At 49.0% G+C, this 20,691-nt stretch overlaps 1 protein-coding gene across 1 annotated transcript in view; it reads right to left on the minus strand.

Annotated features, from left to right (window-relative positions):
* Positions 1–20,691, minus strand: part of TXNDC16 (thioredoxin domain containing 16) — a 78,716-nt gene that overhangs the window by 26,796 nt on the left and 31,229 nt on the right. Inside the window, exons 10-16 of the mRNA XM_034767592.1 lie at positions 20,398–20,554; positions 19,023–19,189; positions 17,749–17,809; positions 15,237–15,357; positions 13,960–14,106; positions 13,085–13,144; positions 228–396 (exon numbers count right to left, since the gene is read on the minus strand). Of these exons, the coding sequence (XP_034623483.1) occupies positions 228–396; positions 13,085–13,144; positions 13,960–14,106; positions 15,237–15,357; positions 17,749–17,809; positions 19,023–19,189; positions 20,398–20,554 (882 nt within the window). The remainder of the gene's footprint in view (positions 1–227; positions 397–13,084; positions 13,145–13,959; positions 14,107–15,236; positions 15,358–17,748; positions 17,810–19,022; positions 19,190–20,397; positions 20,555–20,691) is intronic.

Consider the following 20,691-nt stretch of genomic DNA (forward strand, 5'->3'; position numbering starts at 1 on the left):
GGACGTATCCTTTAAGAAAAGTTATTTCCTGATAGTGAAAAGGTGTGGAAGGTTGTTAAGCTCATTTCAGACCTACCCACTAAACTCTAAGCCTGGTGTTGAAACTAAGATTAAGATCCAAACTATGACTATGTAAACAGACTACAGTTCAACTTCTGGGACAGTAAAGATCCTTCAGAAATGTCAAGCTGAAATACTAACGACACTGGCCTCAACAGGACACTCACAGCCTGAGGAATCTGAGCAGTTCTGCTGCTCCGAGCATGCCAGTGTAAGTCAGCGACCCTGCTCCCTTCTCATACATCTTGGTAATGGGAAATTGAGTGACGTTCTGCTTCACGCAGACATCAGGCCAGTCCCAGCAGTTTACTTTGGCAAGCGAAATTCCTTGGGTTCCTGTAGCGGAAAACAAAAATATTTACAATAAAGTTCGAGGAGTCAAAGATGAATTATTTAGGCAGAGCACTTTCCAAATGAGCACTTAGTTAAATACCGAAATATACGGTAATAGCCATGTTAGAAATCCCTTTGGCTTTGGACCTCCCGGAACTGCAGTGTTGAGGACTAGATTCTGATATACTTACTCATGCAGAGTGGTGCCTTAGTCCTGGAGTACTGCCATTGAAATCAATGGGACTGCTCACCTAGTAAGATACCAGGCTGGTGAGCAAGGGTATCAGAACCTGGCCCTAAATGAACCTCACCCATCATCCCAATAATACTTTCATTGCTAGGGAACTTATTAAAATTCAGTTGAACTATTGTTCCCCTGTCTGCCAATGTATTAATTATCATAGCATGTTTGGCTCATTTTTGGGTCCTCGGTGTGGCTGATTATGCCACTCAGTGAAGCACCGGTAGCAGTTTCACGTTCAGTGAAGGGTTAACTTGCTTTTTCTGCACCGTGTACATTGTACGTACAGAAGACAGGACAATCAGCTCTGAACGGTGGGGTTATAATGCCATTAAGACAGTAAGGTGATGTCAAAACATTACAGCAAAGGACAAATGGCTTGTGTAGCTATCGGAGCTGCAAGATGCAAGTACATCCCCCTAAATCAGAACTGGCCAGTTGTCTTATTTAATAGATCTAATCTTGGATAGCTTCTGGTACTCCTCTCCCACCCCAAAATCATTTCAGTGCCAAAAGAAAAGGGGTATGAAAGGGAGGACGTGGCATCAGATTAGAACTGGTCTCCTGGATTGCAATGGAGCCATTTTGCTCAGCAATCTTTAACATGAAGAGAAATATGCATGCCGCAGCTACAGATATTATAGTCCATGTTTATTTACCAGCAGCCAGCATGTTCTTTAAGGCAGTGGTATAGGGGTACACAGAGGTCTTCCAGGGGGTACATCAACTCATCTAGCTATTTGCCTCCTTTTACAACCGGCTACGTAAAAAGCACTAGCAAAATCAGTACAAACTAAAATTTCATACAGACACTGAGTTGTTTATACTGCTCTATGTAAGTGCAATATTTCTATTCCAATTGAATTATTTAAGACGTATGTGGTAAAAAAGAGAAAGTCAGCCATTGTTCAGTACTAGTGTTCTGGGACACGTTTGTATTTTGACGTCTGATTTTGTAAGCGGGTAGTTTTTAAGTGAGGTGAAACTTGGGGGTATGCAAGACAAATCAGACTCCTGAAAGGGGGACAGTCGTCTGGAAAGACTGAAAGCCACTGCTGTAAGGCAGCTCCTGGCAATCTTTAATAATACAGTCGTCGTATTCCGATTCAGCACTTCTCAGCAGGCGCTCAGCTCCCTCCAGGATTGGGCCCATCGCATGAACAAGTAATTCAACTCCTCTGACATACCGTCATATCCACCAGGCAGAACTTCTGGCTGAACTCTTATGTTAAAAATAAAAAATAAACAAAGTTTTCCAGTCCAACAATATCCAGGGTTCAGCTACGCATGGGCTATGTCACACAGCCAGCGCAGGGACACCGGGTTAGTCAAGCTGCTGGGAATTTTAGATTCCTCATCTGCAACCCACAGCAGCCACGCACGCAATATACTATTTCCAAACTATTAGGAACCCTTCCCCTGGTGTCCAACTGCCAACCATCAGAGATACCAATCTCCCTCAAAGCTCTGGATGCCAGGAATTCACTCCCCACTCTCATCTTGTTCAGTCTTTCCAAAGAGTAAATTTCCCACAGTCAAAGTTTTCAAAAACAGGAGCCCAATTGTTGGCTGCTAAGTCTGCATAAAGGCACAACAGCCCAGATTCTCCAAAAAGAACAGGAGTACTTGTGGCACCTTAGAGACTAACAAATTTATTAGAGCATAAGCTTTCGTGGACTACAGCCCACTTCTTCGGATGCATATAGAGTGGAATATATATTGAGGAGATATATATACACACATACAGAGAGCATGAACAGGTGGGAGTTGTCTTACCAACTCTGAGAGGCCAATTAAGTAAGAGAAAAAAAACTTCTGAAGTGATAATCAAGATAGCCCAGTACAGACAGTTTGATAAGAAGTGTGAGAATACTTACAAGGGGAGATAGATTCAATGTTTATAATGGCTCAGCCATTCCCAGTCTTTATTCAATCCTGAGTTGATTGTGTCTAGTTTGCATATCTGCAAACTAGTTGATTGTGTCTAGTTTGCATAACAACGCCAGTTACTGGTAGTACATCACAGCAGTATTCCCGCGTCAGTGCTACCTTCCCTCAGGGAGGCTCTGGCAGGCTGCAGGCTCCAGTCAGTTCCTGGCCCCAGCCTGGCCTCTCCCTCACAGAATGAGAGCTGGAAGCCTGCTGTCCTTTCCAGTCAGCCCCCAGCTGAGCTCAGCTCTCCCCTCCAAGTCTGACGCCTACTGCAGGGGTAGCAGAGCGGGGCTGGCTGAGCCCAACGCTCCTCATCAACACTTTCCTGGCCAGTGTAGGGTTTAGAGTCCATCGCGTCCACCCGTGTGTATTCTCACAGCCGAACTCCATCTTGTTTCACAGAGGGTAGACATCATGCCAATCGAAACTCAGCTGGATCAGGGGAACTGAGGCCCTGATACCGCTGTCATTCCTAAAACCTCTACTACTCTCGCAGAACAGATATTCCCCCAGTCACCAGACTCCATTCTTTTTGGGGATCTCAAGAACTCGATGAAACTCTTGCCTAAGCTGGTTATTGAGATCCTCCACTTAGTCCGAAATGCCATTTTTCTTAGCTCCTCTGTGCAACCCGGGTATGGCCTTTGGCTGATGTCTTCTCAAATGGACATTCAAGCCTCTGGCAAAGCCAGCTGTGAGCCTACGTCACTGTTTCTGTAATTCTCAAGCAGTTTTCACCCAGAGAGAATTTTAGCAATGGGATGGAGCGCTGCTCTTCCTGGATGTAGAACAAAAGGAACATAAAAAGACCTCTGCGTGCAGTTATCTGGATTTTGGCATCAAAAGATGAAGTTGCACGATGCTTGAGCAGCAACGGACTTGAATCCCCATCATCCTCAAGCCTAATTTGTAATGCTCCAAAATGGAGGTGGAAAAACCAACCCAGAGCCAATAGACAGCTAATTATCCGAATGGCCACAAAACACCTGAACCAAACAGACAAAGGGTGAAAGAGACCAGGCCAGTGAGAACACAGGGCAGAGGGGGAGAGTGATTAGAATATGAGACCCCCCCCACCCCAACACACACACACTCAGGGTAGTTATGAGCAAGGTCAGATTGTTAAGGATAGAGCTCACCTCCATAAAACCATAACGACCGAGGTCTCCAGAGAGGAAGGCAGAATTTCCCAGTGTGAAAACTCCACAGAGAACATGGCCCATGGCCCAGCCTCAAGACTTGGGACCGGATCCAAACTGACAACCTTCAAAGCCAGCCATGGCCGGCGGCACCACCATCCACAGAGGAGTAACCTGATTCACAAACCTTTAGCCAGCAACTCAGGGAGCGTCTCTCTCCAAGCCCTAGACCACGCTGGAGACAGTCAGCGTCACTCCCTGCCCGGGATAAACCACGCAATCGTATCATCCTGCTTTTGTAACTGGCTGCGGAGGAGAAGGAGCAGAGAACATGGCCAGCTATAGAAGCAATGGCGCCAGAACTGGGAAGGTCAGTGGTCCATGGCCCTCCCCATTTTTGCCAGGGCCCGCTCCTCCTCCTCCTCCTCCTAAGGCCCCGCCCCCAGGCCAGGCCGGCAGCTGGAGCCTAGCCCGGGAGGCCAGGCAGCGTGGGGCACCGCGCCACAGACCCTCTGTCTGCCCGGGGTGGGGTGGGGGGCAAGAGCAACCCCAAGCCCATGTCCCCGCTCCCTGGGCCCCACACCCAGGACAGGTGGAGGGTCCGCGGATCCCCATAGCTGCCTGGCCACGCGGCTCTTACCACAGCCAAGCTGCATGGCTCTGACGCCCCATCCCCTGGCCGGAGCCAGGTCAGGGAGAGCCACATGGGCAGCTGTGAGGAGCCACAAACCCTCCACCTGCCCTGGGCAGTGGTCTACAGGGCAGGGACATGGGCTGGGGAATGCTATCGCCCACCCCTTCCCACCCCCCGGGCAGGTGGAGGCTCCACAGCTCCCTGCTCACCCTGGCTTCTGGCTTGGCCGTGGTGAGGCCTCAGGTGGAAGGGGTGGGGTGGGGCCATGGAGGAGGCAAGGGGCTCCCCCACTTTTAGGAAGGATCTGCAACTGCTGTTTGGAGGGGGAAGATCTTATCTCACACTTTCTCTGGCTCTCTCGCCTGGCCTGAGGTCGCCATAGGGTCCTTCCTGCAAAGGGCAACGCCTGCATTTCAGATTGTTGTATGGTTCATGGTAAGGTCACCAGCCGGGGAGCGTGCGCACATCATCTCAGTGCCCTGTGGGACAGCAGACTTTTCCCGGATAACCTGCTGGCTCATCTGCAAAGCCCAGCCTGAAGACACTGGCCTCCAGTCTCCCCACTAGCTCAAGATCACTGATCCTTGAGGGAAGAGGAAGGATCTCACACCACACCTGACACAACCTGCCCCTGCGGCTGCTTTGCCCAGAGATGTGACACACGCCACTAGGACTCAGGTCTCTTTTGGAAAGCCAGAGCACCCTGCTCCCTTTTGTCCCACTAACACCCTGCACTGGGGCATTGCCTCGGCTAGACCCAATACCCAGAGATGGCAGATTTCAGCCAATGTCCTGCTTGCCACACACCAGAGTCGTGATTCTAGATAACTTACCAGGCAAACCCCCAGCACAGGAAGAGAAATCTACCTGTGACATCCCGTTTCTTCCATTTCCTACTGGTTTGATAGCATGAGATGCTGTTATTGATCTTCAATTGTTTGGCGCCATCTAGTGGCTACAAGATCATTCACGGACAGCTCCATTTCGTGTTGCTAATTCTCAGATCTCGATGGGAACTGGTTTTTGTGTTTCATGGGGAAATTCCATGATCTTGAAATGTTTTCTGTTCTGAAACGGGGCATAACCAAAAAGTGTCAAAATTTTCCAGGAAATAAAATTCCAAGGGAAAAAGTGGTTTGGGGGTCGACTGAAACATCTAAAAAAAACTGAAGGATTTCATTCCAATTTTGAACTTTTAAAACTTTTTTAATGTACTGAAAAACAATGAATTTCATTTCAAAAGGGAAAAATAAATCAAAACGTTCTGTTCCGAAAGTGTCAAAAAAGGGACGTTTCAGCACTATCGAAACGCCTTGTTTTGAGGGGGCAAGGGCAGAAGAAAGGATTACGTGTTTTGAGTTCCATAAAAAGGGATTTTTTTATTGAAAAACTTTTTCAACAAAAAATGAGCAGCTGTACCCAATATCTTTCTTTCTCAGTACAGCTGCAGCCTTCCTTCACGCTGGTCAGCAAGGTTCCAATGGAACAGATGTGGACTTGGACAGACCTGTGGTATGGGGACAGGGGAGCAAAGGAGAGCCTTGGGTCTGACACTCGTGACATACCTGAATGCTCAAGCAGAGCTCTCGTTTTCATTTTAATTAGGTTGCCATCAGGGACTCTGTTGGCTCCCATTAACAGGCTCAAACAGATGCTTGGTTGGAGCCTCATTTCATAACAGCCACATTCACCAACACCTGCTGCTTTCCCTTCCTTTTTTATTTCTACCTAAGGATCTCGCAGACTCTTTCTGACATGCCAACAACGAGCTGCAGGATAATGGAGTTGCCCTCACAGACCGGACCAGATCATGCTAAGGGATGGAGGAGCCGGACAGTTTCCTTCCTCGCTCAATATGGCGCCACTGGTGAGGAGGCAGAAGATGTAGTGACTCCCAGTGGAGACATGTTACAACACATGTGGTGATTTAATTGGCGACTGGATGATTTAGTTGGGGATTGGTCCTGCTTTGAGCAGGGGTTGGACTAGATGACCTCCTGAGATCCCTTTCAACCCTGATATTCTAGGATTCTATGATTTTATGAAATCTCAGCCCCAATGAAGTCAATGGGAGTTTTGCCGTTGACTTCACTCACTTTCCCCTGGAGCAAGGATTGCTGTTGCAAACCCAGACCAGTGTCTGTGGCAGTACGCATGACAACAGCAGGGTCTGAACCGCTGGAGGAAGTTCACTGGTTAAGTAAAAAAAAAACTGTTATAAAAATAACAATAACAGCCCTCTCTGAGACTTCCTGTTTATTTTCAGGACTTTGTTTAACCGAAGAACAGCAGCTAGCAAAGCTTCTGGCCACATTCCCTTCATGGGGTTTAAAAGGCTAGAAATGTTGAACAGCATCAAACCAACACAAATCACAAATTGTATCTCCAGAGCTCCCTCTCCTGGGTCCTTGTTCACAAGCCCCACACTCTGTTCCTTGCCAAGGCTCTGCACAGAACTGCTGTGGTTCAAGCTTGCTAGGACGTCTGCTTACTGTATGTCGGACACTCGGGGAAGAAGGAGACCAAAGCAAGAAACCCCAGTCATGGCAGAGCACAGCCGCCAGCAGCAGGAGTGAGCCAGGAGAATCACCAGTAACAGCAGTGGCAGGTTATTTTCCAAAGGGGAATGAGGGACACCGAGCACCATGTGACTCAGAAAGTAGTGCAGACTTCCTCGAAGGATCAATTCCACCCATCCTTCTCTACTCACCGATCACCTGCTGTCTTTTAAGTTAACCCTCATCATTGCTATTGCTGTGTATAATTTATGCAGTGCCATAGATGTACATGAGCTACACCTGGCAAGAGACATAAAAAGCAGTAAGAAGAGGTGCTTGACACACATTAGGAGCAAGAGAAAGACGAAGGAAAGTGTAGGTCCTCTACTGGAAGGAGAGATAACAACTGAGGACATCAAGAAAGCTGAGGTGCGTAATGTCTATTTTGCTTCAGTCTTCACTAAAAAGATTAATGACCAGATACTCCACACAATTAATATTAACAACTGGGGAAGACATGCAAGCCAAACCAGGGAAGAACAGGGTAAAGAATATTTAGATAAGTTAGATGTATTCAAGTCAGCAGGGCTTGATGAAATTCATCCTAGGGTACTTGGGGAATTAGCTGAAGCAATCTCAGAGCCATTAGCAATTATCTCTGAGAACTCCTGAAGATGGAAGAAAGCCCAGAAGACTGGAAAAGGGCAAACATAGTCCCTAGCTTTAAAAGGGGGAACAAGGAGGACCTGGGAAATTATAGACCAGTGAGCCTAATTTCAATACTTGGAAAGAGAGTGGAGCGAATTATTAAACAATCAATTTGTAAGCACCTGGAGGAGAATAGGGTTATAAGGAATAGACAGCATGAGTTTATCAAGAACAAATCATGCCAAACTAGCCTTATTCCCTTCTTTGATAGGATTACTGACCTAATGGAAAGGGAGGAAGCAGTAGATGTGATATACCTTGATTTTAGGATGGCTTTTGACACAGTTCTGCATGACAGTCTCATAAGCCAACTAGGGAAATGTGGTCTAAATGAAATTTCTATAAGGTGGGTGCACAACTGGTGGAAAGACCATATTCAAAGAGTAGTTATCAAGGGCTTGCTGTCAAATTGCAGAACCCCACTAGATAAGCCCTCCCAGAGGTCTGTCCTGAGTCTGGTATTATTCAATATTTTCGTTAATGATTTGGATAATGGAGTAGAGAGTATGCTTATGAAATCTGCAGATGACACCAAGCTGGGAGGGGTTGCAAGTGTAATGCCGACAAACCCCGGTCATCGGTGGGCGGGATCGAACCTGAGACCTCTGGAGTTTAGTGCATGAGCCTCTACCGCATGAGCTAAAAAGCAATGGGCTCTTAGCTAAGGTTGTAGAGCAGACTCATTAATCTCTCTCTAACTGGTCTCGGTGCCACTAGATGGGACAGAACACCACACCCAGGAGGTGTGTGGGTTACACAAGCATTTTGGAGGACAAAGTTTAAAATTCAAAATGACCTTGACAAATTGGAGAATTGGTCTAAATTCAACAAGATAAAATTCAATAAAGACAATTGCAAAGTACTTCACTTAGGAAGGAAAAATCAAATGCACAACTACAAAATGGGGAATAATTGGCTAGGCAGTAGTACTGCTGGAAAGGATCTGGGAGTTACGGTGGACCACAGACTGAATATGCATGATGCAGCTACAAAAAAGGCTAATAAGATTCTGGGGTTTAATAAAAGGACTATTGTTTGTAAGACACAGAAGGTAATTGTCCCCCCCATTCAGAATTGGTGAGGGCTCAGTTGGCGGACTGTATCCAATTCTGGTTACCACATTTCAGGAAAGATGTGGACTAATTGGAAAGAGTCCAGAGGAGAGCAACAAAAATGATCAAAGGTTTAGAAAACCTTATCTATCAGGAAAGGCTAAGACTAAACAGGCCCTGTTTTTTTTAAGAAAAGAAGACTGAGGGGGAACCTGATAACAGTCTTCCAATATGTTAAGGGCTGTTATAAAGAGGAGGTGATCAACTGTTCTCCTTGTCCACTGAAAGTAGGACAAGAAGTCATGGGCTTAATCTGCAGCAAGGGAGATCTAGGTTAGATATTAGGAAAAAATTTCTAACTGTCAGGGTCGTTAAGCTCTGGAATAGGCTTCCAAGGGAGGTCATGGAATCCCCATCATTGGCAGATTTTAAAAACAAGTTGGACAAACAACTGTCAGGGATGGTCTCGATTTACTTGGCTTTGCCACAGTGCAGGGGGCTGGACTTGACTTCTCGAGGTCCCTTCCAGCTCTACATTGCTATGGGTCTATGAGGCTTTACAGGTAATTAGGACAGTGTCCATCCCCCAAGGGCACCATTGTTTTACATTCCTTGGTTTGGGGGCTGTGACCCAAGAATCTCCTACTGCCAGTTGTCAAGGGGCTTACAAGAAACTCCAGATTCTGGTATGTACATTTGGGTTCACCAAAGAATGTCGCATGAGGTCTCAAATGAGAGCCAGTGTCACGCTGGTCATTAGTATCGTGAAATGTACGTACAGATACTGAGTAAGGAGTTATGTGTATAGACACTGAAAATAAGACCGTAAAGTCGGTAGCATCTATTGTTTACATGTCAATTGAACACTGTCTCCTTCACAATGATTCACCTATCATGAGTCTGAGCTGAAGGCAAATGAAGGACTGTGAGGACATCAGAGGGAAAACAAAATCTAACAGGAAGAGTTAGGGGGAGTGAACCCTATCTGGAGGTGTACATCAAAAGTTCAGGCTTGGCTGAAACCACTGTAGAGAACTTTGGGTGTGATAAACTTCTTTAGACAAGAGAGTGACTTTTCATTAAGTTTAGACTCTAGAAAGCGTGTTATGATTTTCTTTTATATGTAACCGCTGGTTTCCAATATTCGGACTCACTATTATTTGAATCTCTAATCTTTGGCAAGAAACCTGTTCTTGTTTTCCCTGGAAATATATCTCAGTGCTTAAGCAAAGTACTGTTCCTTTGGGAAGAGCAGGCCTGATGACTCGGTGAGTGTCTCGTGGAGAAGGGGATGGCCACGGCAGGGGATGTACCTATTGCTACCTGTCCAGAGAGGGCAAAGCCTGCAGAGGCCTGGAAGGCAGTGCTTGTGCCAGAGGCTGGGGTTTTCAGGGAGCTGACCCACAGCAGGTGCAGACAAGATTGCTTTGCGCTAAGGGCAGGCTGTGGTGAGGTACCTCCCAACCCTGGGTGCCCCTGGGAGTCTCACCCGGGCATCCTGCTATGGCAGGTTCTTGCCTCTTTGTGCCCAAGAGTTATTTCACCTTCTGCCACTGTCCTCATGTTTGCTGTAACTGCTCCTTCATAGGTGTGCGCAGCCCATTTCATTAGGGTGTGCAGACATGCCCTAGCCCTTCCCCCACCCTGCCCCCATCCACTCCCTCCTACTTCCCGCCCTCTGACTTCCCCCCTCAGAACCCCCAACCCCCTCTGCTCCTTGTCCCCTGACTACCCCCTCCTGGGACCCCTGCCCCTAACTGCCCCCCAGGACCCCACCCCCTACCTAAGCCTCCCTGCTCCTTGTCCCCTGACTGCCCCCCTAGGACTCTACCTGTCCCCTGACTGCCCCGACCCTTATCCACACCCCCGCCCCCAGACAGATGCCCAGAACTCCCACGCTTATCCAACTGCTCCCCACCCCCTGAACTCCCGACCCATACAACCCCCCCCTGTCCCCTGACTGCCCTGACCCCTATCCACCCCCCGCCTCCTGACAGACCCAGAGACTCCCATGCCCCATCCAACTCCCCCTGCTGCCTGACCGCCCCCTCCAGAGACCCCCGCCCCTATCCACCACCCCATAATCCCACCCCCTATCCAATCAGGGGCGGCAGGTTTGTATGATTTTTGGTGGTGCCCAAGCAGAGCTGTCCCAACCATAGGACGGATCGGGGCAACCGCCCTGGACCCCATGCTTTGGGGGGCCTTGTGCTTCAGGGGGACACAGGGTCCAGGGCAGCCTGGGGGCTTAGCGGGGAGCCTGGCACCAGCGAGCAACCCAGCCCCAGCATGCCCCACCCCCTCCCCCAAACCCCCACCACTGAGCAATGCTGGGAGCTGGTGGGTGGAGCAGAGCGGGCTCGGGCCAGGTCACTTGCTTCTGCCAGTGCCAGACCCCCGCTAGCCCCCAGGCTGCCCTGGGCTCCTTGTCCCCCTGAAGAATAGCCTGAGGCTCTCTCTGCCTGCAGCTCCCGCCCCCTCCCTGCAGGGGAGGCGTGGTCAGGCAGCTCTGGCACCGCCCCCCCACAGCTCCCATTGGCTGGGGTTCCTGGCCAATGGGCTGGGAACCAGGTCAGCATTGGGAGGGGGGAGAGAGGCAGCGTACAGAGTTGCCTCTGCCGAGACTCTCCCCTGCACGCAGGGACACTGGGGATGGGGGAGCTGCCCCCGAGGTGAGAGCACCGCACCCCCCAGCCCAACCCACCCTGCTCCCTGTCCCGCAACTGCCCCCCGCCACTTCCAACCCCCCCCACAACCATGAGGGAGGCTCCTAGCAGTGTCTGGCTCAGCGCGGCGCCATACATGCTGCCCCGCGGGAGCACATAGCCTCGCCCCCCCACAGCTCTGCCTGCCCTGCATTAGGGTGTGCCCAGGCACACCCCCTGCGCACGCCTACGTGCTCCTTATTGTAGCTCCCGACTGTTAGTGCCTAAGGGTGACTTTCCCCATCTCGTACACGGCTCTCGTTCTTGTTTCCAGGATGTTATTCGTTTACTCCTCACACTGCAAGCAACTCACACACGAGCCTCATGCTCCTTGGCCCAGGAATGGTCATTTTCTTATACGTCTGTACCGCACCTAGCACATGGGGCCCTGAGCCCTGCGCGGGGCTCAGAGGAGCGTCGATAATGCAAATACCAAATAAGAGTAGTCCCTGATGTTAGCACGTTCCTTGCTCTTAAGACCGTATCTTGACACCTGCTGCTATTTATATTTCAGACTGGACTTGTCCACGTTCATGTCCACTTGCAACCCATTTTCTGCTCTCATTTACATCCGTCCGGAGTAACTCCAGTGCAGTCAGTGGAGTAACTGATTTACACCAATGTAACAGAAAACAGAATTTGACTCTATGGGTCAGATTCTCAGTCCTGCGAAGGTCCCAGAGTGGCACAAAAGGACTTTACACCTCCCTCGGTCAGCAGCGGGGGATTCCCTTCAGCGTGGCTCTACGCTAGTCCCTCCTGGGCTGCTCTCCCAGTACAGGGAGGGCATGTCAGGAACAGGAGGGGACTCTGGGGGCGGGGCTGGATAATACTGAGCTCCAGCGATCCTCGCAATAGAATGGCCCCTAAGGGTATGTCCACACGGCAATAAAAAACCCGCAGCACCAAGTCTCAAAGCCCGGGTCCGCTGAATCAGGCTCGTGGGGCTATAAAATTGCAGTGTAGACGTTCAGGTTCGGGGGAGAGCCCAGGCTCTGAGATCCTCCCCCCCTTGCAGAGTCTGTGAGCCCAGGCTCCAGACCAAGCCCAAACGTCTACACTGCAATTTTATAGCCCCACAGCCCGAGACCGGCAAGCCTGAGTCAGCTGACCCAGGCCAGGTCTTTTATTGCAGTGTAGATGTATTCTAAGGGGCTATTACAAGCCTGCAGAAGTTAGAGCAGCCTTCGGGTGTCTGTATGTGCGTGTATATATCCTGGATAAAATCCTCTCCCCATACCACTCAAGGTGAGTTTGGCCAGGATTTCACCCACTGTACATATACACAGAGGCGCCGACTTTCTAATGTGCCAGGGGGTGCTCTGGCCCAGGCCCTGCCTCCACTCCATCCCTTCCCCCAAGGCCCCACCCCCGGCCCTTCCCACCACCGCCCCACCTCTTCCCGCCCCATATCACCCCCTCCCCTGAGCACGCCCCAATCTCGCTCCTTCCCCTCCCTCCCAGCGCATCCTGCACGCCACAGAACTGCTGATTGCGGTGGGCAGGAGGCGCTGGGAGGAAGGGGCAGGTGGTCATGGGTGGGGCCCGCCGGCAGGTGGGAAGTGCTGCAGGGAGGGGGAGGAGCTCCAGGGGGGCTGCTGGCGGGTGCTCAGCACCCACCATTTTTTTTCTTTGTGGATGCTCCAGCCCCGGAGAACCCACAGAATCGGCGCCTATGTATAGACACATCAGTTAAACTTCCTCCTTTGTAAAACGAGGACGTGGTACAGGATATGAACATCGCCTGCTTTTTAACAATGCAACGGAGCTTTGGCACTGTACCTTTTAACGCAATGGCCACCTCTACATACGATTGCAACATCGCCAGAGACACCGCTTCCCCTGCAACATACAAGAGACACTGTCAATAGCGCTACATCACACACGGCCTGTCTGTCGGCAGAGCCGGGGTCACTCCTGATCAACAGGATGGGTTACTCTCTATAGATCAGGGGTCGGCAACCTTTCAGAAGTGGTGTGCCGAGTCTTCATTTATTCACTCTGATTTAAGGTTCCGCGTGCCAGTCATACATTGTAACATTTTTAGAAGGTCTCTTTCTCTAAGTCTATAATATATAACTGAACTATTGTTGTATGTAAAGTAAATAAGGTTTTTAAAATGTTTAAGAAGCTTCATTTAAAATTAAATTAAATGCAGAGCCCCCAGACTGGTGGCCAGGACCGGGGCAGTGTGAGTGCCACTGAAAATCAGCTCGCGTGCCACCTTCGGCACACGTGCCAGAGGTTGCCTACCCCTGCTATAGATCATGCTTCTTCGGTGTCTCAAGCTTTGCCATCATGACAGACAGCGACAGTAGCTCTCCAATTTAACGTAGTGAATTGTTCTGGCATTAGGATTGCTATGCGGAAGGTAGAATTACACTGAATGTATATGTCACTACAAAAGAAATACCTAGGTATTTTATATGGAGACCTTCAAAAATAAAAAGCTCATCTCTGTTCAGTATTAATCTATTACAGAAATCGATGTAATTGTATTGTTCAGGATGCGTGAGGATACCTGGAGCCTCACACAGGCATCTTTTCAGCTATTATTTAAATAGAAATAACTAAATAAATACAGGCACTCTAACAATATACTAAACTCTACAAGAAATGTGCACCCACCGTGATATGGATATGTGTATTGTACTCACAACTGGCATAGAATAGCACCACCATGTGGGCGGTCTCCATCAGAGCAGCATTAAAAGTTTCTTCTGTCAGGGTAGGGATGAGTTCCAAAGGGAGTTCTCGCTTCCTGTCTCTGTAAACCGCTTCCATCACCTGGTCATCCTGAACGTCTAGAGCAAATCAACGTACACATAAACACGAGCACACAGATGCAGCAGGAACTCAACGTTTGCCAGGGTTTGAAAAGACCAAACGCAAAAGCAGGAAGAAACCAAGCAATTTATTATGATGCATATATATATTCCAGTAGCACCTAAAGGGGTCAGTCAAGATCAGGGCCCCATTGTGCTAGATGCTGTACATACATACAACAAAGACAGTCCACGCCCCAAAGAGTTAACAGTCTAACTATGAGATGAGAAACAAGAGGTGGATAGGACAGGCAGATGGGGAACAAGCGGGAGACTGTTCTGATCAGTGTAATAAGCAGCAGACAAGACTTGCTACTGATATACACCTCTACCCCGATATAACAGGAATTCGGATATAACGCGGTAAAGGAGTGCTGGGGGGGGGGGGGGAGGGGGGGGGGGGTTGCGCGCTCCGGCGGATCAAAGCAAGTTCGATATAATGCGGTTTCACCTATAACACAGTAAGATTTTTTGGCTCCCGAGGACAGCGTTATATCAGGGTAGACGTGTACTATTTAACACTATTCTGCTAGGAACTCTGAGCTTCACCGAAATGAATGGAAAGATGCAGAGTTATGCCAACTGAGGATGTAACCCTTGGAATAAAGAATACTTTTATCTAGGAATCCCATTCACATTTTTGTTTTCCTCAGACTCACACCGGCTGTTTCTTTCTTCATTTTGGCCGTTTCCTTTAGCTCTTATGTGAAATTACTGGAAAACATGAGCAACTTTCTAGGAATGTATTTTAAAGGAAGACTTACACGGGCATGTAAGACAAATGGGATTTGAGCACAGCACACATAGGCACTCAAAAGAGGGCAGCCTATATTTTCAAAAGTGGCTCCAGATTTTGGGGGCCTGACCTGAAATACCTCAAAGGGGCCTGGTTTTCTGACAGTGACGAGCACCCGCCCTGTCTCGAGTTGGACACTTAAAAATTAAGGCCCCAAGCCGGTTTGGATCACGTAGGCCAATGCGACTACAGTACTTCTATATGTTTCAGAATGTCTCTAGCAAGGAGGCACTAGTTGTATGAGTAACTCTCCTTAGTAATTAACTAGCACGGGATTAAGTGTGAAAAGGAGAATTCCAAACACCAACGTTACCCGGGTCATTACTGTCACTTTCATCCTCATCTTCCTGGATCTGTTCGCCCTTTATCTTGTCTTCCACAAGGGCTATTATTTCATCAGTGTCTTCCAAAACCAGGTATTTGATCGGCGCATCCTGGAGAAGAGAAAAATACCAGCTGGGACACAAGGGCATTTATTTGCACCTGTGCTCTGGAATGGCTGGAGTCGCTGCAATATAAAATGGAGGCAAGAGGGCGCTCAATGGCACCATGTGGCCACTTTTTGTTTGTTTTTGGACATGTCAATAGACTTCTAGGGCTGCTGCACACGGCTCCACACTCTCACATTCGGCAGCTGGAACGTCAGGCATCCAAGTCGAGATGCCTCTGCAGTTCCTCCTCCTGCCCGGAGGGTCGCTGTGGTGTCCGCTGGGTGACTCTCCTCTTCCCCTCTCCTATTCCCCTGGCAAACTTACAGTCAGCACAGAGCAGCTGGCAAGAACTGGGAGCAACAGCAACAAACTGGGGAGACAATGCTGCCACAAGAACTACCCTGCCAACACCCCTTCCCCGATGGGAGTTACCCTGCAGGGTTCAGTATTGGGACCAGGCCGTTCCTACTGTCTCTGGACTGTAGCTTTAAAACCCCATATTAATACTAATCTAGAGAGTTCCCAGCCCTGTGGTTTGCCATTAATGTGCTCCAGCCACTGGCACTAGTGAAAAAGGAGCACTGAAGCAAGCCTCTTTTTCATGCAGATCTTACTCAAAACACGCCTGATTGTTGCCTTGCCTGTGTCCGTTTTCCCTCCAGTGACAGACCTGTGTGCGCTTGGCTGCCGGCCTCGATCAGGAGGCAACATTAGTGTCACATGACCCGCGAAAAGCTGCCGACCGGCTAACACCTGCTTTTGCAGACGTCTACAAATTATGCAACACGTTCACTCGAAACTCTGCTCTGCAGGTGGATACCATCGCCCGTCCATTTCAGACAAACTGCTGGGGCCACGGGCAGTTCCCCTGAGATGATCAAGAATGTTAACGGAACGCTGATGCATTATTGGTCTTCCCAGAAAATAAGAATTCTAACGAACGTTTGCAGCGGAGTAACCACAACCCTGACACGGAGAAGGATTCTAGCATAGAAAGGTCTCCCATTCAGATCGGAGTCCAAGAACCTTTCCTTCCCCTAACTTAGATTCGTGCCCGGATTCTACCTTCTTCCTCTGTTACAAACCATAAAGCAAAGGCCTGCTTTGTGTAACATGAACATCTACCCTTCTGCTAAGGGGTTATTTTGTGCAGCACCACGAAATACCCTTATTAATTTGTATTTATGTGCTTGGTGCTGTACAAGACATACAATACAGACAGCCCCTGCAATCGCAACTTGCAATCAAAATAAGACTGAAATCTATCAGAGAGGAATTGGAACTGTGACTACAATCTTGACAGCTTTCTGTTTTACATACCTCAGGTAATCATACAATCCCCACCTAGGGACCACCTGGGCACCTCAAGCTTGTAACCTATTTTTTCTACAAAACACCCCTGTGAGGCAGTGCTACTACCCCATTTTACAGGTGAGGAACTCAGGCACCGAGCGGCTACGTGACTTGCCCATGGTCACAAAGAAAATCTGTAGCAGGGCAGGGACTAGCACCCAGAGCTCCAAGTTAGTGCCCTCAACACTGGATGATCTTTCTTCAGTGATGAACTTTTGAACAAATCTGGGCCCAGCTCCTGCCCCCCTGACAGATTTTTGCCCTGATCCCTAAATGGCCCCTTCAAGAATTGAACTCACAACTGGGGGTTTAGCAGGCCAATGCTCAAACCACTGAGCTATCCCTCCCCCTGTATAATGAAGCCACCTCCATGAGAGGCGCTGGTGACAAAACAATATAGAAATGAGGATTTCACAACCACAACGGTTGAGAGGTGGATTCTTGCCAGACAGGATGCTATCCAACTAGGTTTTCTTTAACCATCTTAAGATCTGTCTTTATCTGGTGATAGTGGGTGCTATTAGGACAGGATGTGAATTCCTGCTTCTCAGGTAACGACTGCTCTTTTAATCTGGCTGCAGACGAAGGCCGTAGGCTTAGGCTTTACAATATGACTTCAGACAAAGGCCTTATCCTGGTGCCCTAATGTGTGCAGGTAACACAATGTGGGCGGGAGGAGCTCTCCCATCAACACAACGCTGTCTGCACTGGGGCATTAGGTCGGTAGAACTGTGTCGCGCTGGGTGGTGGATTTTTCACACCCCTCAGCGACGTACTTATACCGATGTATGTTTATAGTGTAGACCTGGCCAGTAGCTCAGTGTCGGCAAGCATGAGCAGCCCTACACTAACGAGCCCGGGCCGATATGCATTGATAAGGGAAGAAATGTCAGTTTTACACGTCCAAGGGGATTGGTTAAAGAATAGCGAGGAAAACAATTGTGAAAAAAATAACACCTTGAACTTCTACCGGGAAGTGCACTATGTTAAAGCAATCAGATTAAATGTGAACCAACCGTGACAAGAATAAATACAACTAACCTCTTCTGCTGTCTTGAGGGCTATGTTAGATTGGAGAAAAACGTTCAGATGTACGGAGTCCCTGTCAAAATATAAATCAGATGTTAAATGGTGTCATGGATAAAGTAACATTCTCCCCTGGACACTGCCTAACTCCTGGGCACTGGTGCTTCTCTAGCAGCACAGGGGTGCTGTCAGCGTCTGACCCTCTAATCAAGGGGAGATAACAGGCTACCTTTGCCCACCCCCTCCTCAGCTGCGAGGCTACTCAGCCGCCCTGGATCTAGGCCAGTGTGTCTTGGACATTTCTTTCAAAGTAAAGCAGAGAAGCGTGTGAAATCTAGCGGTGCCGTTTTGAAGGGCATGGGTTTCAAAAGTGGCGTTGGCCTGACTCTGCTCCCACTGAAGTTGGAGGGAGTTTTACCACTGGATGCAGGGAGAGCAGAGTTAGACTAGCGGCTACTGAGGCTACAGAGACTGCCAGGAGCCCCGGAGGTAGTTCCAGCAGGCATCAGAGAGGAATCTGACGGATGACCAAAGCCAAACCCAGAAGTAAAGGCTCTGCACAAGCTGCCACAGTGCAACTTCTGAGAGGTCAGTAGTCAGGGCTTTTGCAAAGTGCGCGGCCATCACCTTGTCCCCCCTCCTCACAGAGTGCAAGCACATTGCCATGAGATGCCTGAGAGTTCAGAGTTACCAGGCGGCAAAAGCACAGGGTCTTCCAAGCGGCCCTGTGACAACCCAGCTCACTGATAATAGCATCACAAATAGCAAACAGATCCTACTTGGAGTTCTGTCATGCAGAGAGTCCAGCACACACTCTGGGTTAGCATCCACGACTCCTGTCCCTTCCTGGGTTTTCCTTTACTCATAATTTAAAAACAAAACACAATCCTTTGTCTGAGCTTCTTCCCAAATTGGCCATTGGCCATTTCTCCTTCCTGTGTTACCACACAGCCCCTCTGACTCGGAGAGAGGCATAAACCCTTTTATACTCCGGGGCTGATGCTAATGAGGCCAGCCTGGTCTGACTGCCAAGATGAGTCAGCAAAACAGCTCCACATGCAGGGACCAATAACTTGACAACTTGTCAAGGGTCCTGTTCTGTTCTCATTTACTCTTGTATAAGTCCAGTGTAATTCCACTGACTTCACTGGTTATTCTGAATCTATACCGGTGTAACAGAACAGAACATATAGCACTTGTTAGTCAGCCTGAATACAACACAAAGATATAAGTCATCTTCAAAAGAAGGATTGCTTATAGGAGACCATAATACTACTGAGCTTATATACCTTGACAAGAGGGCAACTCCTGCTTTCCCCAGCAGCTGCCACGCAACAAACTCAGCAGTTCTCTTATCAACTTCATAGGTCTCCTTCTGACTGAGAATAAACACCAGCGGCAGACCGAGCTGTAGGTGAACAGTTGAAACCTTTTCTGGATCCTCAGCGACTTCAGTCTAGAGAAGAGATACAATGAAATGGTTAAATATCGTCACGGGGTAGGTTAGTGATCACACATAGGTGATTAACAAGCTTAGATTTTAGATAAGTTATGCAAAGTAGATAATGAGATACTATTTTAGTTTATCCTAAATAAATAGGATTCAATCACCCCCAAACCAACATCTGGAACACTGCCATCTGAATACGCCCATTAGGGTTGATATTTAAATGGAGGAGCATCTTGTGCATTGAAATGCTGACAATTTAGGTGGAAACGTTCATAGATTTTAAGACCAGACGGGACCACTGGGATCATCTAGTCTGACCTCCTGCATAACCCAGGCCATGGGTCTTCCCTCACTTGATTCCTGCTTCAAGTCCAAGCGGCGTGGTTAAACTGGAGCAGATCTTTTGGGAAAAACATCCAATCCAGATTTTAAAATTGCCGGTGATGGAGAATCCACCACACCCCTAGGTCGGTTGCTCCAATGGTTAATTACCCTCACTATTAAAACGCTGCACCTTATTATCTGTGACCATTGACCCCCAGCACCATAATCCCTACGGTGGCTTAGAAAATCCCACCAGGAATGCGCAGTGCGACCTGGATTCTTTTTCCCTCCCTGTTTTCATCATGCTGCTGCAGCTAGCACATGACCACTGATCTTCTGCATGACAGACCCAGGCAGGACTGATCTTCTGCATGACCGTGCCAGGGCACAGAACGCCCCCAACGAAGGGTGTCCCATGCCCCCTGGGGAGGGTCTCGTTCTGACCCGTTTCCCCACGTCTAGCTCAGCGGAGGGGATCTAAAGCTGCGGTTGCACTGGCCCAGGCACCTTGCAGCCACAGGGCAGTCTCTGCTGGTGTGAACCCATGGAAGTCAATTTACACAGCCAGAGCATCCGCCCTTGAATGTCTGCAGGGACATAAACACCCTCTGCAGAGCTCTGAGGCCGGCTCCTGAGTTCTCTCTCTCCCCTGCCACTCTGGAGGGTACAATACCCTCTGCAGGGCTCCCAACCAACACACTAAAGCCCAGGGATCCAACCCAGACCCCACTGAAATCAATGGGAGTTTTGCCATTGACTTCAGTGGGGGTCAAGATTTACAACCCAGGCCTTGCGCATGGAGTTGCTCTGGGCTACCTGCCCCAGCTGCAGGCTAGCCTCGGGTGCTTTCATGCAGTGCAGATGATGGCGAGTATCATTTAAACCCATACCACAATGGGGGCTGCCATCAGTTTGAGATACGTGTGGATGTTCAGCGTGGCCAGTGATTGCACCATGGGAGTCCTCCTACACGGCTGGGTCAGATCCGGGACCCGCTGACAATGGCAGAAGAAGAGACGAGCAGACAATGCATCAGAATCTTCATGGCTAGAGGAGAAAAACAACACACTGAGATTGTGTTTGTCACAGTGCTGGGTACATGCCCCCCATGTCTCCTCTCAGTGATCCAGCCAGAGCAGCCATTCTTGGCTTCCAGCTCCCCTGCCGCGGCCTTTCTGGGTGGA

The sequence above is a fragment of the Trachemys scripta genome, chromosome 4 (genome assembly GCF_013100865.1).
Source record: "Trachemys scripta elegans isolate TJP31775 chromosome 4, CAS_Tse_1.0, whole genome shotgun sequence".
NCBI lineage: Eukaryota > Metazoa > Chordata > Testudines > Emydidae > Trachemys > Trachemys scripta.